Raw genomic sequence first — 23,855 nt, forward strand, 5'->3', positions numbered from 1 at the left:
ATGGGCCAGATGCAAGAAACACTCGTACCCACAGATTCATTCTTAAATCATGCGTGCAAGTGTACGAGGATTTGCTGCATTCAACAATTGTCTCGGATTTTGGATTTTCTCTTAGGTACGAACAAAATTGACGAGTGGTGCAGACCTGTCGTTCCTGTCACGCACAACCAACCTGTCGTTCTCCAAAGCAATAAACATAACTTCTTGTTGTCTAATTGTCTAGTGGCAGTGTGCCAACGATATCATGTCTTTTGGGGGAACTCAAATTTTTCTTGGGGGGGGCTGGCAACTTATAGATAGGCAATATATGATAATCAATTAAATAAGACATTACACCTCCACACGGGTATCAATACCAAACAACACTGTATGATACAATACAGTCAATCACGGTACGGTAGCTATACTTTGCGGAGTGATGTAGCCTACTGTATTTTAGTTTATCAACACAAATTAAACACAGAGAGGTCGAGCTGTTGAACTGTTATCCACATCTCCAACTTCGTCTGCCGGCTTGTCCTGCGTTTTCATCCCGGTTGTTAGCAGGTCTGTGCTGACAGCAGTCTGGCACTAACATAACATTTGCGGTAGAAGACGCCACTGCCTCTTGTCTTCAGAGTTAACCGAGTTGGATTTTCTTTTTAACATTACTGTATGCTGACTACCACTTAACAGAGAAATTAATAATGTTGATTCGCAGGTTGAGCGTATATTATATTGTCAGTATTTTAAAGACCCCTCTGCAAAAAAAACATCACAAATCAGGGGAGCTCATGTCTTATTGAGGAGAGCCAAGCTCTCCCCTGTAGTTCACACCCTGACTGAGGGATTATGTCCCATTCATTAAATTGCACTTCTGAATCCATAATCATGATGACATTACTCTGTTTGCAAAAGTATTAGGCTATTTAGTATAAAGTACTAGGCTATTTAACAATTTAGGTAGATATATCAGCCATTTAAATTGACAATTGAAACTATGATATAATGCAAGCTTACAATATAAATATTAATGGCTGTAACTACAAAGTGACTTGTCCACAGTTACTTTTCCACAATGCAAACTTACAATTTATTAATTACTTGGTGATCGAAGTTATAGTTTAGCTCCCGGGCTGATGACACCCCTAGCCAGATGTTTTTGGCATCTAAAATAATGGCATCTAATCATTTTTGGGTTTTTTTTCTTTGTCAATGCGCACAACAGCTTTCACAGCATGGGTAATTTTTTTCTCATTATTTGGCTTTTTCGGGACCTTTAATTCCACCACTAACACTAAATAATAATATGTGTTTCTGTTGATCTAATTTTGAGAGTGGGACCTCAGTCTGAGACCTCGTAAAGTTCTTATTCTTTGTCTTTAGTGCCATTTTCATGAATGGAGCTTCTCTACAACCTGCCAGCCACCTGACCTTATATGGTATTTTTGGGGGCGTCATTCATGTTAATTTACTTTTCTCGGGAACGTGAGTTCATTTAGAACAGGTGGGATTCATCATGTTTACAAATGTCATTTACGACTGTTTCCTGGTGATACGACTGTTTGATGAATCCAACGTGGAACACTCGACAGATTTAAGAAAGAAAATATGAACATGTTCTTGCATCTGGCCCAATGTCAACTTCTTAAATACAGTACATCTGTATACGTTTAAGCCAAAATCTGAACAGAAATATGTGAATGGACAATGCGAACAAACAGTGGAACATGAAACCTAGCAACAACCTTAGTAACAAAGACTGGAAGAATGAGAATAGTAGGAAACTTTGGAGATGGAGCGTTCAGAGCAGGCTTGAAGCCCTTGTTCATCTGATCTTTTGGAACTTTAACACTGTTTAAAGTAGACATCCAACATTATAACATAATATATGACTTTCAGTGGTTAAAAAGTGAAGATTCTGGACATATAGAACATAGGTAAAGGCAAACCTACAATCCTCAGTGTATACAGCGGTCCAAGTGGAACTGGAACACCTCAGTCATACATATCTACATAAGACCTGCCTGAAATAGGCTAGCAGTAATTTCATCATTTACCACACTGCCTTTTTACAGCCCTTTTTCAACGCCTTCCAGGGACTCCCTCCAGTGCCAAGAGATTTCAGTCGCCACCACAGAGGAGGGGATGCTTTCCCCAATAGTCAATTATTAGACCACAACCTGTTGTGTGAAGAGGCTGAATGGAGGAAAGTGATGTTATCTGATCAAAGAGGATCTTACTGAGACCAGCTCTCAGTACTTTTTTGTCCCAGTCCCTTCCTCTCTTTTCTCCCTGGGTAATTTGTTTGTTTGTTTTTCTTTTTGTATTGCACAGAGCTGATTCTGTGATTAATTCAGAGTGGCACAAGAGCCAAAGCTTAAGTATATGAATTATTCATATGATTATTAACTTACTAATTTCAAGATATCTTGAGCCCGTCTTTCATGAAGACTGAAAATGTGATTCTTCTTCCCAAAAGGTTTATCAAGCAGGCAGATGAGCCTGCAGCACATTATAAGTGAGGACAAATTTAAGTTTGAGTTCTGCATTTATTTTGAGAACCATCCCCAGATAGAGTAAAATAGAAAAAGAAACGAAAGAAAAAGAAAAAAGACAAAAGAAAAAAACGGAAAAAAGGCTGTTGGTCTGAAATATATTTAATTTGAATAGGGCACACTCAGAATATCTTTTGGCTAAAGATTTCAGTCACTGCAGTCACAATTTAAATAAAGCTGCCTCATGATCCTCTGATTACGTAATTTATTTAAATGGCTTTCGGACCTGTCACAAGGCTATACACCCCACAAAAAACAAACCACAAAGAAAAAGAAAACAAACCAAAAAAATAGATAATAGTTAAAAAAGTAAACCTGCCACCATTGTGTCATTTTCAACAATATTCTCAAATCTTGGTTTCATTAATTTACACAAAGAGTTTTTCACTTCAGTCTCTGAATCTATGTCAAAAGATTGGGACACACAAAATGAAAGACCTTGAGAGAATTATAGACTACAATAATTAGAACATGTTTTTTCATTTGAATGATCTTCCACCACGCATGCATCTAACCCTCACAGCGCAATAGTTCTGACCTTGAACTAAAAACTGTCTTTATAAGAGAAACATTCTCAGAAATTCCAGTTTTGAATCAATACATTTAAACTTAGAATGTCAATTATTTATCTCTGCTGTACTGGAGCTGTGTAACCAGGCTGTGTGAGTGTTTCCTGTTTTGTTATACATTTTTAGTTACCAAAGGCATTCATGTCCATGAATTACTGAGTGTATGACTTTATTTAAGGGTTGTATATACTATCTCTTTGTGTTAACACTTAGAGTCAGCTCATATAAAACCTACAGGTTAACAAGAATGAAATCATATAATATTTATGCTTTGAACACTTTGCTTCTTTTACCTGTTTTCCAGTCATTGTTATTTAGTTTCTCTAGTTTGTGTAAGGACAAGTGAGGCTGCACAGAAATGTCCTCTTCTGTCATGTACCTGGGTCTAGACATGTGTCAAGACACATTTCTTGTATATGACACAGAAAAAAGTTGCATTGGCCTCTATGTTCAAATCCTTTTAAACTGTCACTATACAGCATGTTTTGGACCATTTATATAATCCTTTATCATAAAACATTTGTTATTTTATTCATGTCATGCCATCACTTACCAAAATGATCTTACTAAATCCTCCGATCTTTTCTTATTGAGCATTTCTATGGTATTGTTGCGTGGTGTGTCAATGTCTTTTGGAGTTGTTTTTTTGTTTTGTTTTATGGTGTATTATAAAAGGCATGCTGCTTTAAAAAGACCCATAGACTCAATATCAACATTAATTGCATCTATTGTCTGCTATAATTTTTTACCATTATGTATATACAAACATATAATCTATTTTTTGATTATCTAATTTAACATATGGGGTTATCAGCTCTCATGATGGAACATGGCGGATTCATTGAAATTCCAAGTTCCTAAAAAGAAAGTTTCTTTTTAGAAACACACGAAAGGTGCTTGCACACAGTAATTAACAGTTTGCATTTGAATCCTCAGCATTACAATATTTTCATCAAGGGGATTCTGGCAGAGCAGATACAATGTAAGTCACCCGAACACTTATATCTCAAAATTAACGTTGTCTCAGAAATGCATGCCAAAACCATGTTCTGACAGGGAATAACCCCTGGGTTGCGAGGCTAATAGAAGTGTCTGAACTCACTATTCGTTAACATTCTCAGGAGTAGTGTAAACAGCTACCTAAATGGGATTTTAAAATGCTAATTGCAAGGATCTATCTAGCAATGAGCTGATTTGTTGCTTGATGTTTTACCAGTGTCAATAGCGCCTGAGGCTAGACAGTTTTCAAATTTTTCATCAGTAGTTGTGGTAGAAGGATATAAAAGCCTGAATTTAATTATTTTATTTTCTGTGCCCCAAGTAGCCACCCGATAGTATAATAAATCAATAACATTTCCATGAATACTAATTGCGGTTGCAGGGATAGTTGGTGTAGCCAGTAGGTGGGAATTTGATCAGTTCTGCAGAACCAGCCAGCCGAGGCCTCTCCCTTTCCTGCCATGCCCCAAAGAGGCTGACTGCTACTCCTTTGAAGTTGAGGTGCAAAATCAATTGAACACGTCTGGGAGCAAATGAACTTGTTTGGAGCTTAATTTCCAACGGCTGAAGGCTTTCAACCAAGTTATTTATGAGAACAGGTGGGTCGTCCTCTTTTCTCATTTTAAGGATATGTATTTCATGGCTGGGCACTGGTTGAATCCACTGCCCTCTCCAGAATCATGAACTCTTAAACTTGAGCAAATTTATGTCTGCTTGTTTTTTCTTGTGGCTTGAAATTTTGCTATTATACAAGGAATCAAACCAAAAATTGAAATATTAGTCTATGGTACAGGTCTGGATTTGAGCAGTTCAAAGACCCTATTTGGTACCACTTTATCCTTTTCAGGATAAGCTATTTGCTGAAATGTGTTAAGAAATGTCTATTTACAGTGTCAATTGTCATTTTAAAGTTGCTAGACAGTTAAGCAAACTGCTTTTAATTCATTCTGAAGTCATTTAAAATTGAAAGTGCATACCTGTCTCTTGGCAGTAAAAAATAGCTTTGAATGGTTTTAGTTTTCAACAAGCTATGGATGTTACTGCATACCATCTGTACTTGTTTCCGCCTTGATATGGTTTTTGATCAAGCAAGACATCTGCTGGACTGTTGCCCTTGGGGCACTCAGACCCAGTGAATTGTGATTTAAAACCTTAAAATAAAAAAAACTAGTTAAAAGCAGTGCTTCTCATGAAATTCCAAATATATATTAATTATATTAACAGAGGGCCAGATTTTAGAAATATTGAATAAGTTACAGGTGTTGCCCATTTGAAGAAAAAAATATTATTCAAGTTGAAAATAAGACTCACTTACAAACAGTGTTGCAGTCATTAGTAACCAGAGTTGTATCACCTTATATACCTTGGCACTGGTCAATGCACTTTCAGATTCCTTGAACTGAAGAGAAAAAACTTTATTAGACCATAATTACTTCCATGTCTCCGGACTTCGTTCTACATTAGACCATCGGCACCACTCTTCTAACACAACCTCAAAAGAACTGATAATGGACCAGTTCTTTGACCAGAAAAAGGCAAATGAAACAGCAGCCTGAGAGAAGAGAAATAAAAAAGTAACTTGATTAGGGGAAAAAGGAATCAGTAAGACGGAAGAAAGTCTAAGCTCTTTAACTTGTGCTCCTTTGCATATAAATGAGAGATTAGGCAGAAACTATATCTTACTGCCCGTTAGAATACATATGCCTAATTACAATATATTCATAAAGTGAGAGTGTAATTTCCACAAAGGAGATTACAAATGAAGCACAAGGTCAGGAAAAGCCCTTTCTGTTCCCTGCATACCATTAGGATGATGATGCTGATGCTGCACAGAAAATGACTCATGCTCATTGGTTCTCCTCAGAGATTATGTTTTTTCAGAGTAAGTATAAAGATAGGATAAAAGGAAGAAGAGTGAGTATCGATGAATATACCTAAATCATAGTGATAAAAATGTGGAAAGAAGGGATATAGTACATTTGAACTTTGTAAATCCTTTCCAGTTTGAGCAGCAACTAATGATCAACCTTGATTTGTCTGAATTATAATTATAAATAGTGGAAAGATCATTTTGATTACCCCAGTCCTTGAAGACTCATTCCTATTTACAATTTTGATTACCCAAAACATATCCATCCTCCCCACTTTTTTTTTTGCAATAGTCTGCATTAAAAATAAACAAAATCACAAATTAAATGTACTTTTCCTTAAATAAAAAAAAAAAACCCAAACCAGTTGTCGTGGATGTTCTCACATGACTGATGAGGCTCAAAATAAGTTTCTGCAGGTTCAACCTTCCTATACTGTGAGTACATGTTAGGCTGAATGCAGGAGATTTACAGTTTGCGGCACTAGCTTTAGAGTGTGGGTTGTGACCCACCAATGAGTTTTGGGAGACTTTGAACGGGTCACTAAACGGTCACCAATAAAATCACTGTCAACTGGAGACCATCTGTCAGTAAAATAACTTCCCTGAAATCCCCCCTGTTGCCCTTAAATTTAGGGGTTGTTTAGGGGTTGTTTAATATTGAGGAAAGATGATTCCTCAATACTTCAAATAAATAAATGTGCAATACCAAAGCATCTGTAAACATCTGCACTGCTACAGAACAGAAAGATGAGTGTACATATATAGAAGTAAGAGTGGGCAGCCTTCCTCAGGTATTTTGAATGGTAAAATGATATGGGCACAATATATTTACTCTAACCTTGGATCATAGGAATGCAGTATTAATAAAGAAATGATCCACACACTTGTTGCCCACAGACAAATCAACAGCTCGATGGCATGGTTGTTATTGGATGTGGAAATTAGAAATGTTAAAATTCAAGTTAGGGATGGTTATTTAACCATAACCTTTGGTGAATATGTGCAAGTTTCTTTCTGTATATCTGTGTGTGTGTGTGTGTGTGTGTGTGTGTGTGTGTGTGTGTATGTGTGTGTGTGTGTGTGTGTGTGTGTGTGTGTGTGTGTGGTATCCAGAGATGCAAGTTTCAAATAGCAAAATGTACAGTGAAAACTTTGAAGTGTAGTTAGATAAACTCAACTGCCTGTGGTTCTATTTCATAAGTAATGGGGATGAGACATCCCACTAACAAAAAACTAAAATAAAAACATGTCATCTGAATAGGAAGACACGTACAGTGTTACATTTGTTCATTTATTTTGCTTATGAAGCCATAAACTAATACTTTTCTATTCAATGCTCTTGAGTGTTGATAGCCACAGTATACTGTACCATTAGGTACTAAACAGATTGTATAGAAAGACTAGTTCTGTATTTAACACTCGTACACACACACACAAAACACAGTTTATGCATACAGGCAATGACACATGCACATACAGTCATACTCCACGTGTACTGTATTTTACGTTATCAATCTTCTCCAAATCACATGTCACCGAGGAGGTCACTCAAATACCTTGTCCAATTATTAACATGTGAATGACTAAAAGCTCTTATTTCTGGTAATGCTCAACCGCAGTCTTTTCATTCGAATTTTAATGGAAATCGCTTATCTTTGTGCTGTATTTCAGGTGTTCAGGAGACCTTATGTTAAGTAAAATAATCCCCAAAGCCAGCACAATTACAGATAATTCCGTTTTAGTTCAGTCAAATGTCGCTTGGTGGTAAAAATATTAATTTTGGTTTCAATTATGGGGACTCTGAGGGGGAAATCTTGATTGTAGATCTATAGCTCATCAAAGACTATCAGTATACCATCACAGTAAGAATGACATATCAATTTCTACTGCTGTTTCAACAATAACATGGGTGGCTCTATATATTATGTATAAATATAAGTAAAGCAATACATATAATATAGAATTACGCATATTTCACGTCTGCATGTGTACGTTTATTTTGTTTTCTCCTATATGATCATGGTTTATTATATGGGAAACCATGCAACTTTTATTCTTAGTGTCTGTGTTATGATTTCCTTTACCCTCCATCATTGATCTTTCGTAACTCATGGGCATCCACTTTTTAAGCAATGAATTTTTATTGCATTTCCATCACTCTTCTGTGACCATGGGCCAAATTTCAAAGACCACGTTTGACAATATTAAGTTGGAGCTGCTGTATAAAAGCAAGAAAGCCATAAATATTATAAAATGTATTGTGCACTTAAAGCATTTTACTGCAAGATTTATGCAACACTTCCTATGCTTGTGTTTTCTGAAGTGAGCCCAGCTCTCTCTGCCACTGCAATTTTAACTATTCAATCTAGTCTAAAGATGGAAATGAATGGTAATGAACCACAGTTATATGTTTCGTCCATGTGATTAGAATTAATCAGTTGTACACAAATGGAAATTTGTGGAAATAATTAAGGTATTTAGTGAGGTAGCCCATGTGCAAACAGAAAAGCAAACAGAAAACTAAACCACCACAACAGGTCATCTTACATCAGTGCCTTTTGCAAATGGGTGCTTTCAGTAACACTTTTTCCAGATATGGCACACCTCCACAACACTTACACAAATCTGTATGTACAGAATGGTAATGAGGGTATGCTGGACACTTTTAATAGGCAAGAAAAAAAAGAAGATGAATACTGAAACATATTAGTGATATATGTGAGCATATGCCTGACATGGATGCACATCTTTAAAAAGCATTTTTTTTTTTCATTTCAGTAAAGAAAAGTTGTACTACATTCTTAATGGTCAAACTGTCACATACAGCATTAAGCTGAATCTTTGGTAATGAAGACACATTTATTTTTCTCTGTTTGTGGCTTGTTGTAATGGGATCACTTTAATGTATATTGCCTTACTCTCTAAGTAAACTATCTTGGTTCTAGGTAAAGGTAAGTTTGACAAAATGTCCTTTTTACAGGCAAAAAATGACATACTATACATAAGATGCTGTCCATCCCTTAATAGTTTTGTATCACAATTTTAAGTTTTAGTTTTATGTAAAACCTATTTTAGTTGGCTTTCTTATGGATCCAGTCTACTATCATCAACCAAAATAACCAAAATCCTACTATAATTACTATGCTATAATAATTACATCTATTCTCAACTTTCTTCCTGCAAGATAACACTGATCAATCTAACAGACAACAAAACACATTGTTCTTTGCTGCTGTAAAGTATTGCGACTAGGGTTGTGGTCATTACAAGGTACCACAGAGAAGGCAATAACAGACCAACTAGTTTACAACCTGTTCCAGCACTCTGTATTTAAAGACAGCTGGTGTTGACAAGAATCCTTTTAAGATTGCTTCTGTGGACAGGTATGAGTCCTGTGCTGGCACCTGGGTTTCTCCTTTCTTGTGTACAGATTTACTACCGACTACAGAGGTTAATCAACAATCCTTCTCTACTCTCTCTCTTTCATCTCAGCCCTCTGTTCAGAGCTCAGGCCTCATCTGGAGGGAATATTGGCAGAGTGTTTGTTCCTTGATTGGCTTTGGGGGAGCGATCCATACAGATGTATCTGCTGTGCCCGTGTGGATCAAATTTCTGGAAGGACCAAGACAGACTGAAGCCATCAGATCTCTCTCTAAATGGCCTTTGGGTCCAGGGAATGGTTCTCACACAAAATAGAGCAGTCATTGATCCTCACCAAGGCATTAACTCTTGATGAAACAGTCAAGGCTTTCAATCAAAAATGTCATGAACTGTACTATTTTAATATTTTAATTTATCTTGATGTAGCAGAGGAAGTAGTAGAAAGGACAAGAATAAACTATATAATACACTTTAACATGTTTCTATTGGTGCAAAATAACAGTTATTTACAGTCTAAAATATCAAATGCTTAAGAAACAGTAATGATTTGATGTACAGATGATCCTATGGTATGTAGTGGCTTTATATAATATGGTATAGACTCACATACGTTTGATCCTAAACACAGTAAGATATTAAAAAACACTGTGAGCAAGAGCAGTCAAATATACAGTAACAGTAAAATGTCACAACAAAGAACTTAGTAATTAAATAATGTAATTTGTGGAATGACCAAAATAATTTAAAATGTTTGTGACCCAAGGTTCCTAACAGTTCATGGTTAGTACAATGATATAATATATAATACATAATGATAATAATCACGATCGAAACATGTCATAATCAGACTATTATATCAAACTTTAACTCTGAATACAAAACAGCAACTATATTAAGTTGCCTGTAAGTTAACTTTTGCATCTGAATCCAGTTTGAGCACAATCTGTGGTCTGGCTCCTCATCATCAAAATAGGTAAAAGAAACAGTGTTTGGTTGCAGTTTTTCAACCCATCATCCACAATTATTTCCCATAACAAACTCAAATGGAGACAGCAGACTCTGAGGTGTTTGATTGTCCCTCGACTACTCTGGCATGTGTGCAGATGTGCAGCTCTCAGTGAGTTTGCAATGATCAACGTAATTAACTCGAGTGTGCCATTTGTTTTATGATCTTTGCACACCAGTACGAATATATCAAGATTGATGAAGAAAAACATTTTTTTGTAAATGAGAATAAGCCTGAGTAAAAAGATATAACACTGCTCAGTCTTTGCTAAACGGCTGCTCTGCTGGCAATACGTACAATGTCAGTAGAGGGACATGCGCAATGCATTCTGATTGTTGGAGGATTCCCTTTTCAGAATGATATGGGGAATCTACAGCATTTTTCTCAGTTTTATCTATTCATAGGGCACCAATTGCAAAAACAATTGCACATTTCTAGTACACAGGTGACCTAGTTTTGAGGAATCATCATATTCACAATGGCAAATTTTCCCTCTAAAAGCTGAGCAGTAGTTTGGATGAGCTGGAAATAAGCCACAGAAACTTGGCTGAGGCAAGTAAACAAAGCATTGCAGTAGTCCTGGCGTGACGATACAACAGCATGAATAATTTTCTCTGTGCCTTGACATGACAGGGCTGGCTTTATTTTGGCAATGTTTTTTAAGTCTGAAAAAACATGATTGAACCACTGTTCATCCATATACTTCCAAAGTGAGTCCACTTGGTGGGTAGACATACTATTGAGCGCTATATTGGTCAAACATTTTTTCATTTGGATTTTGGATTTTTTTTTAAAAATAATGCAGCTGTCTACACAGGCTGCGTAACAGCTTGGTCCATTTTCTGTGCATAACTACAATAATTCTGTGTTAGGCTCTGATTGCTGCCAAAACGCAGGTGACTTACACTCCAACTGTGCTTGAATGCAACCTGTGTAGACACAAACAGAGCACTGAAGCTGCTGCTCTGCTAACATGCTGCTTACGATATTCCACCTGTGTAGACACAGTGTGACTCACCGTGGATATCTCTTCTCCCATATGCTCATTCTTTTCTTGGGGCTGGTCTGGTAAAGAGTCGAGAATGTTCGGCCATGTTTAGCTTCCCATTTATCACAGCACTCCTCTTTCTTGGTTTTTAGCTTCTTTTTCTTCCTCTGCTTCTCGTCCTAGTAAGTATCTATTGGTATCTTAAACCTCTGCCCTTGGTTTTCATGGAAAAGCAACCTCTCAGTTTTTTGCTGCTCTCTCAGCTCGGGTCATTGGTCGAATAAAATAGAAGTTTGCTGTAGCAGTGAAGAGGAGACCAGAGGAGAAGATCTGCATTTTAAAACAGCACAATGTTAATGCATGTCACAAAGCAACATCATAGTTGTATTGCTCACAGTGGGGAGATGTAAAACAATAGCTTTCAGTGTTAGAATAATATTACTTATTAATATGACCTATCTTTTCTTTTTGGCCCAAATTCTTCAATTATTTCATCTTTAAGACCTGCAATATTTCTTTATAGTCTTCCCGGCTCAAACTCTGGCTTGCCTTTTGCAATGTTAGGTGTATATTGTCCAGTTTTTGTTGTCTGCTCAGTTCCCTTTTTCTGTGGCAAGCTGCGGGCAGCTTGTGCCTTTTTTTCTTTGTCATTCTATTTATCCTTTCCCCCATCTGTCACCTGCTCTCAGACTCTCCCAAATCAAGTTTAAGTAGGTGAATTTTCATATTACAGAGCCCAGTGGGTTTGCCTTGTCTTTCACTGGATTTGGGGAGAGCAGAGACTTTTGTAGAAAGTCTGGTCTTTGCTATCTACTATCTGCTCCGGTAATGACAGTTTCCAAGAAGAACCTTTTGGGAGAGGAAGATGTCGTCATTTACTTCCTTTGGAATTCAAATCCTGGTGCAGCTTCCTCTATGCAACAGACTGTCATTGTTGTCTAAAAATCAAAACACAGTAATAAAACAAAGATACAGGCTCTGTAGATTATTTTGACTCAATCTAGCATCTTGCTGCTAGAAATACTCACTCTGCTCTATTGGAAACCCCTGTGTGGACTATATGAAACCCAGTAATATTGTTTCCTATGGGCGACAAATAACACTTTCTCTTGCCCCATCTGAACTTTTCAATTGATCACGTTAACCCAAACCACTATCTTTCCCTAAACTGAACCAGGTGTTTTTTGTGCCTTAACCTTACCAAGTAGTTTTGTGTCCAAACCTATCCAGACCATACCAGTTGCTATGAGCGTGCAATATTGCCACAGATGGGTCTACATTGGAATCAGTTGAAATCCTGATGTGTCGCTCTACGGATATCAAAGTATGAAGAAAGTGAGGCCTTCTGCTGCAACCAATTTACAAAACAAAGACAAAGACAAAAGACAAAGAAGAAAAGGTTGAGCGGAATGAGTTTCTGGCTAAGTAGTGGCAGTAGTATTAAAACTGTTTTTTTAATACTAATTTTCTTAGTCTATAGCTTATTTTACAAGCAAACTAACAGGCTGTAGTCAATTGTAATGAAGTTGTTCAGATTCAAGATTAAGGGAGAGGAAAAACACCAAGGCAGGTCTTTAACAGACAACGTGAGGCACAAATGAAAGTAGCTGTGACCTAAATGTAAGGGACAAGCAGGGGCAGATTGCATATCCGCATTATCATCATCTCATTGTTCAATCATGTTTTTCATGAATTCTTTGACTTTGCCTCATTTGAGCAAATGTCTACATCTTTTTCTCAGTATTTTTACATATCAAAATAACACATCAAATATAATATATCCCCAAAAGATCTGCTGTTCGTGTATCAGCAGTAAAATAATTTAAGTATATGAATGTGGCAAAAGCAGCTCATCCATACGCACTTATGAATTATTCAAATTCAGTAGAGTGGGTTATTGCACATGGCAAAAATGTGAATTGCACTTTTCATAGTCTTGATAATATTGTAAAATATTTTCTGTAAAATATGGTAGAACAGTCTACATTAAAGATAAACCAATTTCTTGTCCACAAGAAATCAATGACACAAATTAAATGTAATGAACCCTGTGATCCTGACTCTTTTTCCTTTTGCAGAGGCACAACACAAGTTATTGTCATAATGAACAATATTTTACTGTTTAGAAAAAACTGTTTATCACCCCCTTATCCAAGAATTATGGCGTTGTGATCCTCATATCTGGAACATAAATGATCTTTTGCAGCTGTAACAAAAGCATGGCCAAATTAATCTGTGGACTATTTGTGCGAACTGCCTGATCACAAAGCCATTCACTGGACAAGCACAGAAAGAAACTGAGGATCTCTTCTTGCACAATGGTTAACAATTTGTCAACAGTGCTGATCTTGTAAGTCTGGAACCCATGTGGCAACGTCTGTGTTTGATAACGTCATGCCCCTAACATGGGGAAAAGTCTAATTGCTGTTTTTAACAACTGGCTAATACATATATTGATCATTTTAACTTTTTAAAAAAAGTTTCTTAAACTACTTAAAGCAAAATAAGGATGTTTTATCTTACAGTTGACTATCCAGAATTTCTGAACACAATGTATTTATACTTGTACACAATATTAATATCCTCAATATGTAATCATATAGATGCATTTAGTGACATGAAGAACACAGACAAGACTGCAGAAAAGTCTGCAGCTGCTTTAGATTGCAACATGTGTCAAGCTTGGTGCTTTTCCTCAGGCACTATCAATAAGTTTTGCTCACATGTAACTAGAAGTAGAGAAAAGGTTGGAAGTGACAGTGAATACATCATATTGTAAAACAGAAGATACAAAACAATAATGGGCTGCTTGCATAATTGATAAAGAGCATCACAAAATGTTGCCTTGTAACTTAACGCTGTGAACATGCCATCAATTGCCTGTATTTTTGCATTTTTCTTCTATAGAAAACCACCTTGACACAACCACATTTGTAGTTTCAAGTGTCCCAATAATATAATAATATCCCAATAGTATGGTGGCCGACAAGGGCCAAACGCACTGCAACGGCCAAACGCGTCTCCGTTAAGGAAAACAGCTTCAAGTACAGAAACGATTCAAATGTACAAACTCAAACACAAGTCTAAACGAGGTGCAAAAAGAGAAACGTGTTGCAAATGAAAAAACGCGCTGCAAAAAACAAAGACAAATGCAGCATCATCAAACGCGCTGCAAATAGAGAAACGATGCAGAGCACTAAACGATTCAAACCAAGAAACCTTCTTCTAAAGCAAAACGCTTCATAGCCGGTCACTGCTCCAAACCTGCAGGGGGCGCTCGGGATGCTGAGAGACAGAACAGCTGACTGAACAGCTGACTGAACGGTGTTTCAGCGGGAACGGTAATGTGATTTTTATTTGATTATATTTATGTGTTATGTTTATATCACTGTACAACGCACATTACGTGACGTTTTTTTATTGTAGTTTACATCAGACTCTACAAGGCTGCACATTTGCATGTAGATTAGCCTGCTTAATAAAATGATTAGAGATTGATATAAGCACCCGCTTTAATAGTACATTAAAAAAGCCCTCTTATCACAGTCTTCCATACCTAAACCCTGTCCTTTCCTTTTGCAGATGTACTGTCCATTCTGTGGATCTGCGCTTGCAGCTTTCCCCGCCTTTTGCTGTGCATGTGGCAAAAATCTAACATTTTTAAAGCATGTCAATGAGGAGACACCTGCCACTCGTGCACAAGTTGATGTTGCACAACCTAGCACCAGTGCAGGTAAACAGATGATTTTGTAACATAAATGATTAGAAGGGGGCTTGAAAGGTTCAGATTGTGTTCTTGTATATACAAAATCACTCTCTGTCACTATTGTTTCGACTTGAGCTAATTCTACTTGCTAAATCATACGCTATGTGTTAGCTCAGTCTGTGTGTTCGTTAAATGAAAGGATAGGAGAAGATGAGCGGTCTCACAGGCTATTTTATTTAGCAGTAAATGAATAAAACATACAGAGCTCTGGGTCGAGATCTTCCTGTCCCTGATGAACAACAGTGTGTGTCAGTTCATGAAGTCCGACTCCTATCCTTTCCCTGACCGATTTTATACAAAAATACAGAATCTTGATGCAATGTATGAGGTGTTTGTCGTCTCCTGATTGGCTGTTGATCTGACTCCATCCTCCATCTTCTCACAGTCCAGGATATGTGACCTTCCTGTGACCTCCTTAAACAGGCTCAATAGTGACTTCCATGTGACCCCCTTCTTCTGAAACTACACAATCACCAGACTTCCTGTGGGGGTTTTATGGTTAGTTCTGCATCGTTTAACAAAGGATGGTCAGGGCTTTGACTGAATGTTTGACCCCGCTCTCCTGTTAATAATAAACCTTTAACCTATGCAAGTGGGACGTGTCAACATCAAGAATCTACCTATTTAATTACACTTCAGGGTAAACTGTCTTCATGCATTCTTATTACACAACAAGCTTACTGCTTTCAAATTGTTACACATAGGACCACATATTTATATGAAACAAACAACAAAGTAATTAATCCCCTTATCTGATATTTTAGCAGTGGCCAATTCATAGCATATATCTACACTATCCAGGTTCAATAACTGGCATTTAAGGTGTACTAAAATGTCCTGCAGAAAGAAATTTTATAGGAACATAATTAAATGTAAACTCAATGTAATTCCTGTGTGTTTTTTCCCAGAGGGAAACTCACCTAATCCACCTCATCCACCTCTGTTAAGGGCTAAGTAGCAAATGTTAGCATGCTAAAACACTAAATTAAGACAGTAAACACAGAAATATTACACCTGCTGTACATCATCATGTTAGCATAGTCATTTTAAGCATGTTAATGTGGTGATGTTAGAATTTAGCTCAAAGCATCACTGTGCAAGTATCTCAGAGCTGCTAGCATGGCTGTAGACCCTAGTCCTGTTTACATTATTTCTCTTCAGTTATAAATAGTGGTTGTTGGAGCTTGTCTAAAAACCCCTCAGTATTCACTCAACTGTTTTGACCTACACTATCCAGTGACCTCTGGGAGTGTAATAACACAAGTGATTCAGATTCGTGGGATAAGGTCATAGTAAGAAGAGCTGGCTAAGGTACAATTTCTCACGACAGACTGTTAATCTGTCATAGTTATTGCTGTGGGTATTGCATGACAGTTCATGCTCTCTCATCATCTTCTCCGCTGACCTTCATGTTTCATTTGGTGAGCCTCCTCTTCCTTAGGGCGCATAATATTAATATATTGTTCTGCTGTTTATTTAAATGGCGATCATTAAGTTCAGAGTTTTGGACAAGATGCATGGGCCTTAGCTTCCTCTCTGACAGTGTCTGGGAGGCTTACTTTGTGTGCACTCAGACATCTGTAAAGGTTGTGCTGTCAGCTCTGTACAAGAAAATGTACCCCTATCTAAATAACATTACAGCAACTCTCGTTTTCCATTTTTAAACTGATGTCCATGGTAGTGCACATTCATCTGGTGTTAAAGGCCAGAACAAACCAGTCTTTTTTTCTTTTCCCCAATGGTGAGACAGGTGAAAATGAAAATGTTGGTTTATTCAAAATAAGCGTATTTGAATAACTATTATCCATTTATGTTCAGAATCTAGATAACTATAACATGACATGCCTTCTGTTCTTTTTTCCAGTCAATATGTTTTTGTCCATATGGGGTAGATGTTGGATATACCTTCAAATACAGTGTGGTGTACATGGCTGTATAATGTACTTCATCTAAAATTTGAGTAAACTCTGCAACCAGACATATTCTTATGTTTGAAATCTCTCCGACGTAATTTAAATATATATTCTTGTGAAAAGCAATTGCTTAAATTTTATCCAGTGAGCTAGGAAGGGATCTTTATAAATTGCCTTAGAACATTTCAAACCCCTGTGAATCTCTCTTCCTAAGTTAACCACATGTGCCATACTGAGTAGAAGAGCAGATATCTACTATGTGAGTGAAGGAAGAAGTATCTGTCCAATGAAGACCACTTGGGTTACATAGCTTCAGGCTGCACAACACTTACCTTCTTTTGACAGCGATCTACAGAGAAACTTGGTCCTTTTAAGCTCCACTGCAACCAGTTTTAGATCTTGGCTTCCCACAGAGCTTTTACTTCCAGTCAGCCAAACAGGAATCCCTCCTGGCTGAAGATATTTAGGCTCACAAGGCCACAGGGTCCTTTAGACTGGCTGATATCCAGACTGAATTCTCCCACATTCATTACATGAAATGGAACTGACTGAAGCGTTGGAGCATACTAACATTAATTTGTGTTCTTATTATCTTCAAATATGGTCTTCAAAATATGTAGATGGTGCTGGTCTGTCTTCAGTATCTTTGTGTCGAGTTGTCTCTTCTTCTGTCTGAAGTGCATGCCTTCTCTGTGACTGATTCCCTGTTGAACATTCGCTCTGTTCCACTTTGTGCGTGCAGGCTTCCCTGACTGAAAAATATTCTCAAAGCCATATAAAAAGGAAATGCGATTGGGAACCTTTTTTCTTGGTTGTGGCGTGACACTAATTTACTTCCCCTCACACTTCCAAGGCAATTAGCTTTGAAGCTTCTCAGAAACTATTCTTGCCCAAGTTGATAGCTAGCATGGCAAATAAGAATTTAAGCAGGTCCATTGGGCGACAGCTGATAAATATATCAAATGAGGTTACAGTGAGAAAGAGAAACCTAAAAGAATAAAGAAAATATAATTACTTTGCCAGTTATGCTGGTTGCCTGGGACCTTCATTACTGGCCAGTCGTACCATGCAAATTCATTGCTGATTGTGTGTGAATTGATGAGCACAACATAGCACTGTTATCCAAACATCTGAGGAAAATTAAGTAGAAAACCTTGCAGATAAAAACCGAAGTGATAATTGTGAATTTGTCCTGAGGACTGACGCTTTGCTATGTGAAGTACATTTTAGTGCAAGTGGAATTGATCTTACCGGACATTTGTTGTACCAGGACAGGTAATAAAATGCATATATATTTAAAGACCCGAGTTCAGTTAGTGATGATCCTACAAGGACACAATAGTCTGCCAAATTCCTAACAGTTTTGGTTGCTCGACTTAGAGATTTTTCTCTTCTCCGATCTTTTCTTACTGGTTTCAGATCATCATCATCTGATGACACTGATGGTCACTGTCAATCAATTCAAACCAAATCCACACAGACCTAATAAAGCAAAACACTTCAGATTTCAATCCAAGGTTTCAGGGTTTATGTTTAAAACAAATCCCCATTTAATATATAATGCAATATATTTACTGTCCTCGGTTTAGTATGAGTGTCCATATTTTAAAAAATAATGTTTTAACACGTCTTCTTTGGTTCAAATATAATAGTCCTCTTTCAAGGCAAAATATGTAAACAGTAAATTATGTGTTCAGTTCTATTGTGAAGGTGAAGGATATGGATATCATGTAATGGGAAGGATCTGGCCGCAAGAAAATGGCAGCTATAAAATGACTAAGAAAAGATAACACCTAAATTGTACTTCATAAATGTTCTGTGCTCCTGAAATAAATTGCTGGCTTATTTCACAATAAGATATTGTACCCAAGTATTTAGAAAAATGGGTTAATGTGGGCAAACATCTACACAAAACAGACACAGAACTCCTGAGGTGATCATCCTGCACACACATTAAACTTACACATAATTAAAACATTTATTGCAGTAGCTGTATACCTGTAGAGTAGTAACACGGATTAACTGTTTCAGTTTTTGTGATGTCAAACACCCTCACAACTGACAAACATACTGCGATAAGCAAATCACTCCATCCCACTTAACGTCTTTATATTGTGACATAAATATGAAAGTGCTTTACAAAGCAAATGTTTCCTAATGCACAAATCAACTCTAGTCCAACCAAATAAAATGACACAAAAATGAGTTTCATTTTAAAAAGCTATATCTTTTAGCATGCTATTCCATTGTGTAATTTGCCTTCCATGCTGTGGAGAAAAACAAACCTTTTCAGACAGTGGAATGACAGATGATCTTTCAGGATTGACCCATTATCTGCACATGCCTTTGTATTTTTCTACAGTACCAATGACTTGATTTTCGTACTTTAATATCTGTGTGATTATGTATTTAAATTTGGCAAACATTCAATGCATAAGGCATTTGATTATCAAACAGGATATTCTTGGTAGCCAACATGTTCTCATCGATTAAATAAGGACAATTCAGTGTTTGAAGAAACATCATGAAGGCACAGTTATTAAAGTGTTTTCTTACATATGGAAAATAATAGTCTGTGTGGAAATAATATATATATACATATATGTCGATAAATTGTAAGTACTACTGAAGGATTGCACTCCCTCAGTTAAATCACAATTAAATCACAATTTGAATAAAATCTATACAGTAATAAGATCAACATTAGATAAAACATTTAGCCATTTACAAATATATTGCTGTTTAATTGTACTGAACACTTTCAAAATCAGTTTATAGAGGAGAGCTTTCAGAGCTTTTCATTTTTATAATGCACATGTTGAGCACTGACATCCGTTATACAAAATGTTTTTTAAAAAAGGTTGGCCTGTGGTTTTGCAATACTTGAAGAAAATTATTATGGAATATGGGCAACGTTGAGTATATTACGAATGGAAATTTGTTTCAAAATGAACATCAGGGATTTTAAAGAATTAGGTAAATGTTTTTCTTGTTGCACATTATGCCACATTATAGATCTTTCTCCTGTTGAAATCCCAAATCCTGATGACAAGCCATTATGATGACAACAGCCAAATACTGTCCTATTCACTGTGGTTATTACAGGTACATGATAGTGGTTAATAAGTCGTATTTACAAACACACAGACAATGACAGAATAAACAAGTGTCCACTAACAGTGTCTTAAGAACACTTTCTGAAATGTAATTCAATTTTCTTTGATTGTGTCGATTAATATAGTCCTGAACAACTCAATAACAACCACACCACACATATTTGTATATATTGGTCAGCCATGGTAGTTTTTTTTTCTTGTAATTTGTTTTCATTTTCTCCATATTACGTATGTCCTTCCTCCACTTGTCCAAATCAAACATGAAGTGGACAGAAAATGTTACGTTGAAGAAATCCATGGAGTTTCATAAGAAAAAAAGAGGTTTTCTCTAGAGCCTTAGTAAAGCTGGATTGTAGAGAACACAGGACAAGCACTATAGTTGTGTGGCCTACATTGTACATGTAGCTATCACACTGCAGAAGCATCAACTTAAGAGGGAGGAGATGAGTCAAGAAAAAGAAAGCAATACAACAGGGGAGGAGCTCAGGTGAGTTGCTTGTTCTGTTTACTGTGTCCAGATGTAAGGACAGCTCACAGCACAAAAGCAGAGTCCATCTTATAGCTGCTGGTCTTTTGGGCTGTCTGGGCAGGAGGCTGGCTGGCAGGACTTCAGACAATCCATTGGAATATCAGCCATGCCACTACTGGTGAAGTGTCCCTCTCCACTCCCAAACTGCTTCCTGTCACCAAAATGATCTGCCCGCCCACTCTCATTTTTCCAGGTTCTGGTCAGAGTATGTCCATTGAGAAGTTTGTCCTTGGGACCCCATTCCCTCTGAGATCCAAAGCTGGACACAGGTGACTTGGGCTGGTGGTATGTTCCCAAAGTCGGGGGCATCCAGCAGTTGTCTGAATGTCCCAGGACAAGGCATTCCTGTGTACACATCTCTGTAGCTTCCACTAGGCCACGAGGCCCCAGGGGGCCATCTAGGGAAATGACAAAAAAAAGAAACAGGTTAATATATTTAAATTTAGATTATAAACTGTGAAACAGTTTGATAGCATAATAACAAAGCATAGGACTAAATATGAGAATCACATTCAAAATTAGTCTCCACATAGAAGTTGTATATTTCAATAAACAACAATCGATTGACTTTTTGAACAGGTATTAGTTGCCTTCCTGCATTCACTGAGGCTCTCGAGCTCACATTTGAGGTACAGACTATGAGTTGGGAGAGCTGGATTGGGTGGACTATCCAGTAGTTCCTGAAACATGAATGAGTCGTGCTTTTGGGAGCTGGTGAGCAAGGGGGGGGGGGGGGTACAGACCTTGAGGAGGATGAAAAGATGGATGAGTCTTCTTTGAGCACTCTCATATGGGTCCACAGAGAATTGTACTGTGCCTATATAATAAACTGTAAATAGACCGATGTACAGTATACTCTAATAAGCGATGGCGCTACACTGCAGAGGTGTTGGCTGACATTCACCCAGTGACTTGGCTAGCTAAACAAATCAAACTATCTTCCTATCTTTCTTATGCTGCTATTGAATTTCATTTTTTTATATAAGTTAAGAGATTGTTTGACAATATTTTCTTCAAATAGTGTTGGTGCAAGCACAATGAAAGCCTTGCTAGCATCAATACTGTGGGTTTTCAGAAACTATTTGGACACCTTATGTTTCTGACCAACCTTGGCAAAGCTGTTTGAGAGCCTGAGGGCCACAGCACCAAACTCTTTCTATTTCTGGAGTGTAAAAGGATAAATAGATGCTGCTAAGAACTGATTTCACATGAACAAATTATACAAACCCTCTTCCCCAAAGCCATGGTAGAAAAAAATGTTGAAGGTCAATATACAACAGAATGTATCATCAGCAGGACTATCCTCTTTAGCTCATTGCCACCATCTGGAAACGACTCTGATGAACATGCATCTCCACTCAGACATAAAAAACAAACAAGTCAGTGTTTCAGGTGGCATTTGTTTGAATCTCATTTGATTGAAAAAATGCATACTGCACAGAAAGTAATGCAATCCAGCCATTTGAGGACTTTTGTTTCTCCTTTGAGTTTGTTGAATCTATTTTTTTCTTTTTAAATAAGCAACTAATTCTGGTGTGTTTGTATATCAAGCTTCAAAAGGTAATGAATTCATCTGTTTTTGTCCTAAAAGAGATAATGATTACTATTTGTCCTAATTTGTCCCTTTACTTCACATACAGCTAATTGGCTAGTGGGTAGGTTCTGTAAAATTTCAAAGGGATTTTTCGAAGCTCCTGTCTGGACCTGTTTTCCTCCTCATTAAATTAAACTTAGATAGACAATTTGAGAGTACTTTACAAGATGTTAAGAGTTAGCTTTTTACAGGAGCAGAAAAGATAAGAAAAATATCATGCTGGTTGATAAGGTTTTTGTGTTAAACTTAATACTGGAGATCTGTTGAGTGGGCATGGATTAAATGATATGTCCATTTACAAATCGATTTGCAAATTAACGTTTGAATTCATATTCAAATGAAATGATTTTTAAAAAAAATGGCTATAATGCCAGTAAACAATGTTGACAATGAATCAAAAGACTGAGTGTAATGTAAAAGAGTTATTAGTGTTGATTCCACTGAGAATCAATAACCTGCTCTGTAGCTTTCAACTGCTTTCAGCTCATTTTAGTTTGTAAATCTTTATGACTGATTCCTAAAACTTTGAAACATGCTTCTCCCTCATGGTCAAAAACTGGTTAATGAAGCTTTAAAATGTGGCTAGTTTTACATTTTTACTGTTGTTATGCAGTGTTTGATGTGAATGTAAATACAACATAATGTAATGCTGTGTGTTAAAGTTTGCCAGAACTACCAATTGTTAATCGGACAAACCCGTTTAACATAGTCAACCGTTTTTATAACCACAGGAGGTGTGCAATTATTATTGTTCTGTTGTCCTGTTTCAATCATGTAATAGATTCACACAGTGTGCAATACTAAAAATAACATATGCATAGTGTACCCCTTGATAAAAGCTCCTCTCTGACAGTAAAATATTTGATACGTCATCAAAGCATCTGTTTAGCCACTTGTGTTGCTTAAGAGCCATGTCCAAACGGTCTAACATAATGGCCTAAAAAAGTTTAAATTATCGTTTCTATTATTGTTGCCACCCTTGCATATGAAATATGCTTGTGTTAACAGGCCACAAAATTCATACAAATCATTATAATATAGGACACTAATACTAAAGATAGTGTTCGGGATATTCAACACAACAAGTTAATTCATGTCTGTATATTTTTGTTGTCAGTGATAATACATCTAGGTTTTTCTGGTGTGACAATATTTTCATCCACACAGGCTTTCATATTCAAATTCGCAGAAAACAAAATAGTACCAGTCAAAAGTTTGGACACACCATTCACTTGAATGAGAAACGTTTGACTGGTACTCACGACGAGAGAAATTATTTCAGGCTCCTGTTCCTTTATTGCTTATGACCTAAATGCAAATACAATTATGAATTGGGGGGGTTAGTTTACATATTAGCTCATTTGCAGGATTTTTATGACAGGGGCAAAACAATTATAAAACAATATATATTTGTAGTTTATAATAAGAGCATGTCCTCATATTCACTAAGCTTTGCTGCCTGGAAACTGGGTTGTGGATTTGAAACCACATTCTGATATATCATGTGAAGAAAGCTGGAGATTCAGTCACCCTTCTGCATGAATGTGGTGTCCATCATAGTAACAGGCGTCCATAATTGGCATTTGA

General features: G+C 36.9%; 1 protein-coding gene across 2 annotated transcripts in view; it reads right to left on the minus strand.

Moving 5' to 3' along the window:
* Positions 1–20,701: 20,701 nt before the first annotated feature.
* The window catches only part of LOC133984696 (protocadherin-9), a 202,463-nt gene continuing 199,309 nt past the window's right edge, over positions 20,702–23,855 (minus strand). For both annotated transcript variants that reach the window (XM_062424153.1, XM_062424161.1), the window contains one exon: positions 20,702–21,072. In XM_062424153.1, coding sequence (XP_062280137.1) covers positions 20,702–21,072 — 371 coding nt within the window. The remainder of the gene's footprint in view (positions 21,073–23,855) is intronic.

This window comes from Scomber scombrus, chromosome 1 (assembly GCF_963691925.1).
Source record: "Scomber scombrus chromosome 1, fScoSco1.1, whole genome shotgun sequence".
Lineage (NCBI taxonomy): Eukaryota > Metazoa > Chordata > Actinopteri > Scombriformes > Scombridae > Scomber > Scomber scombrus.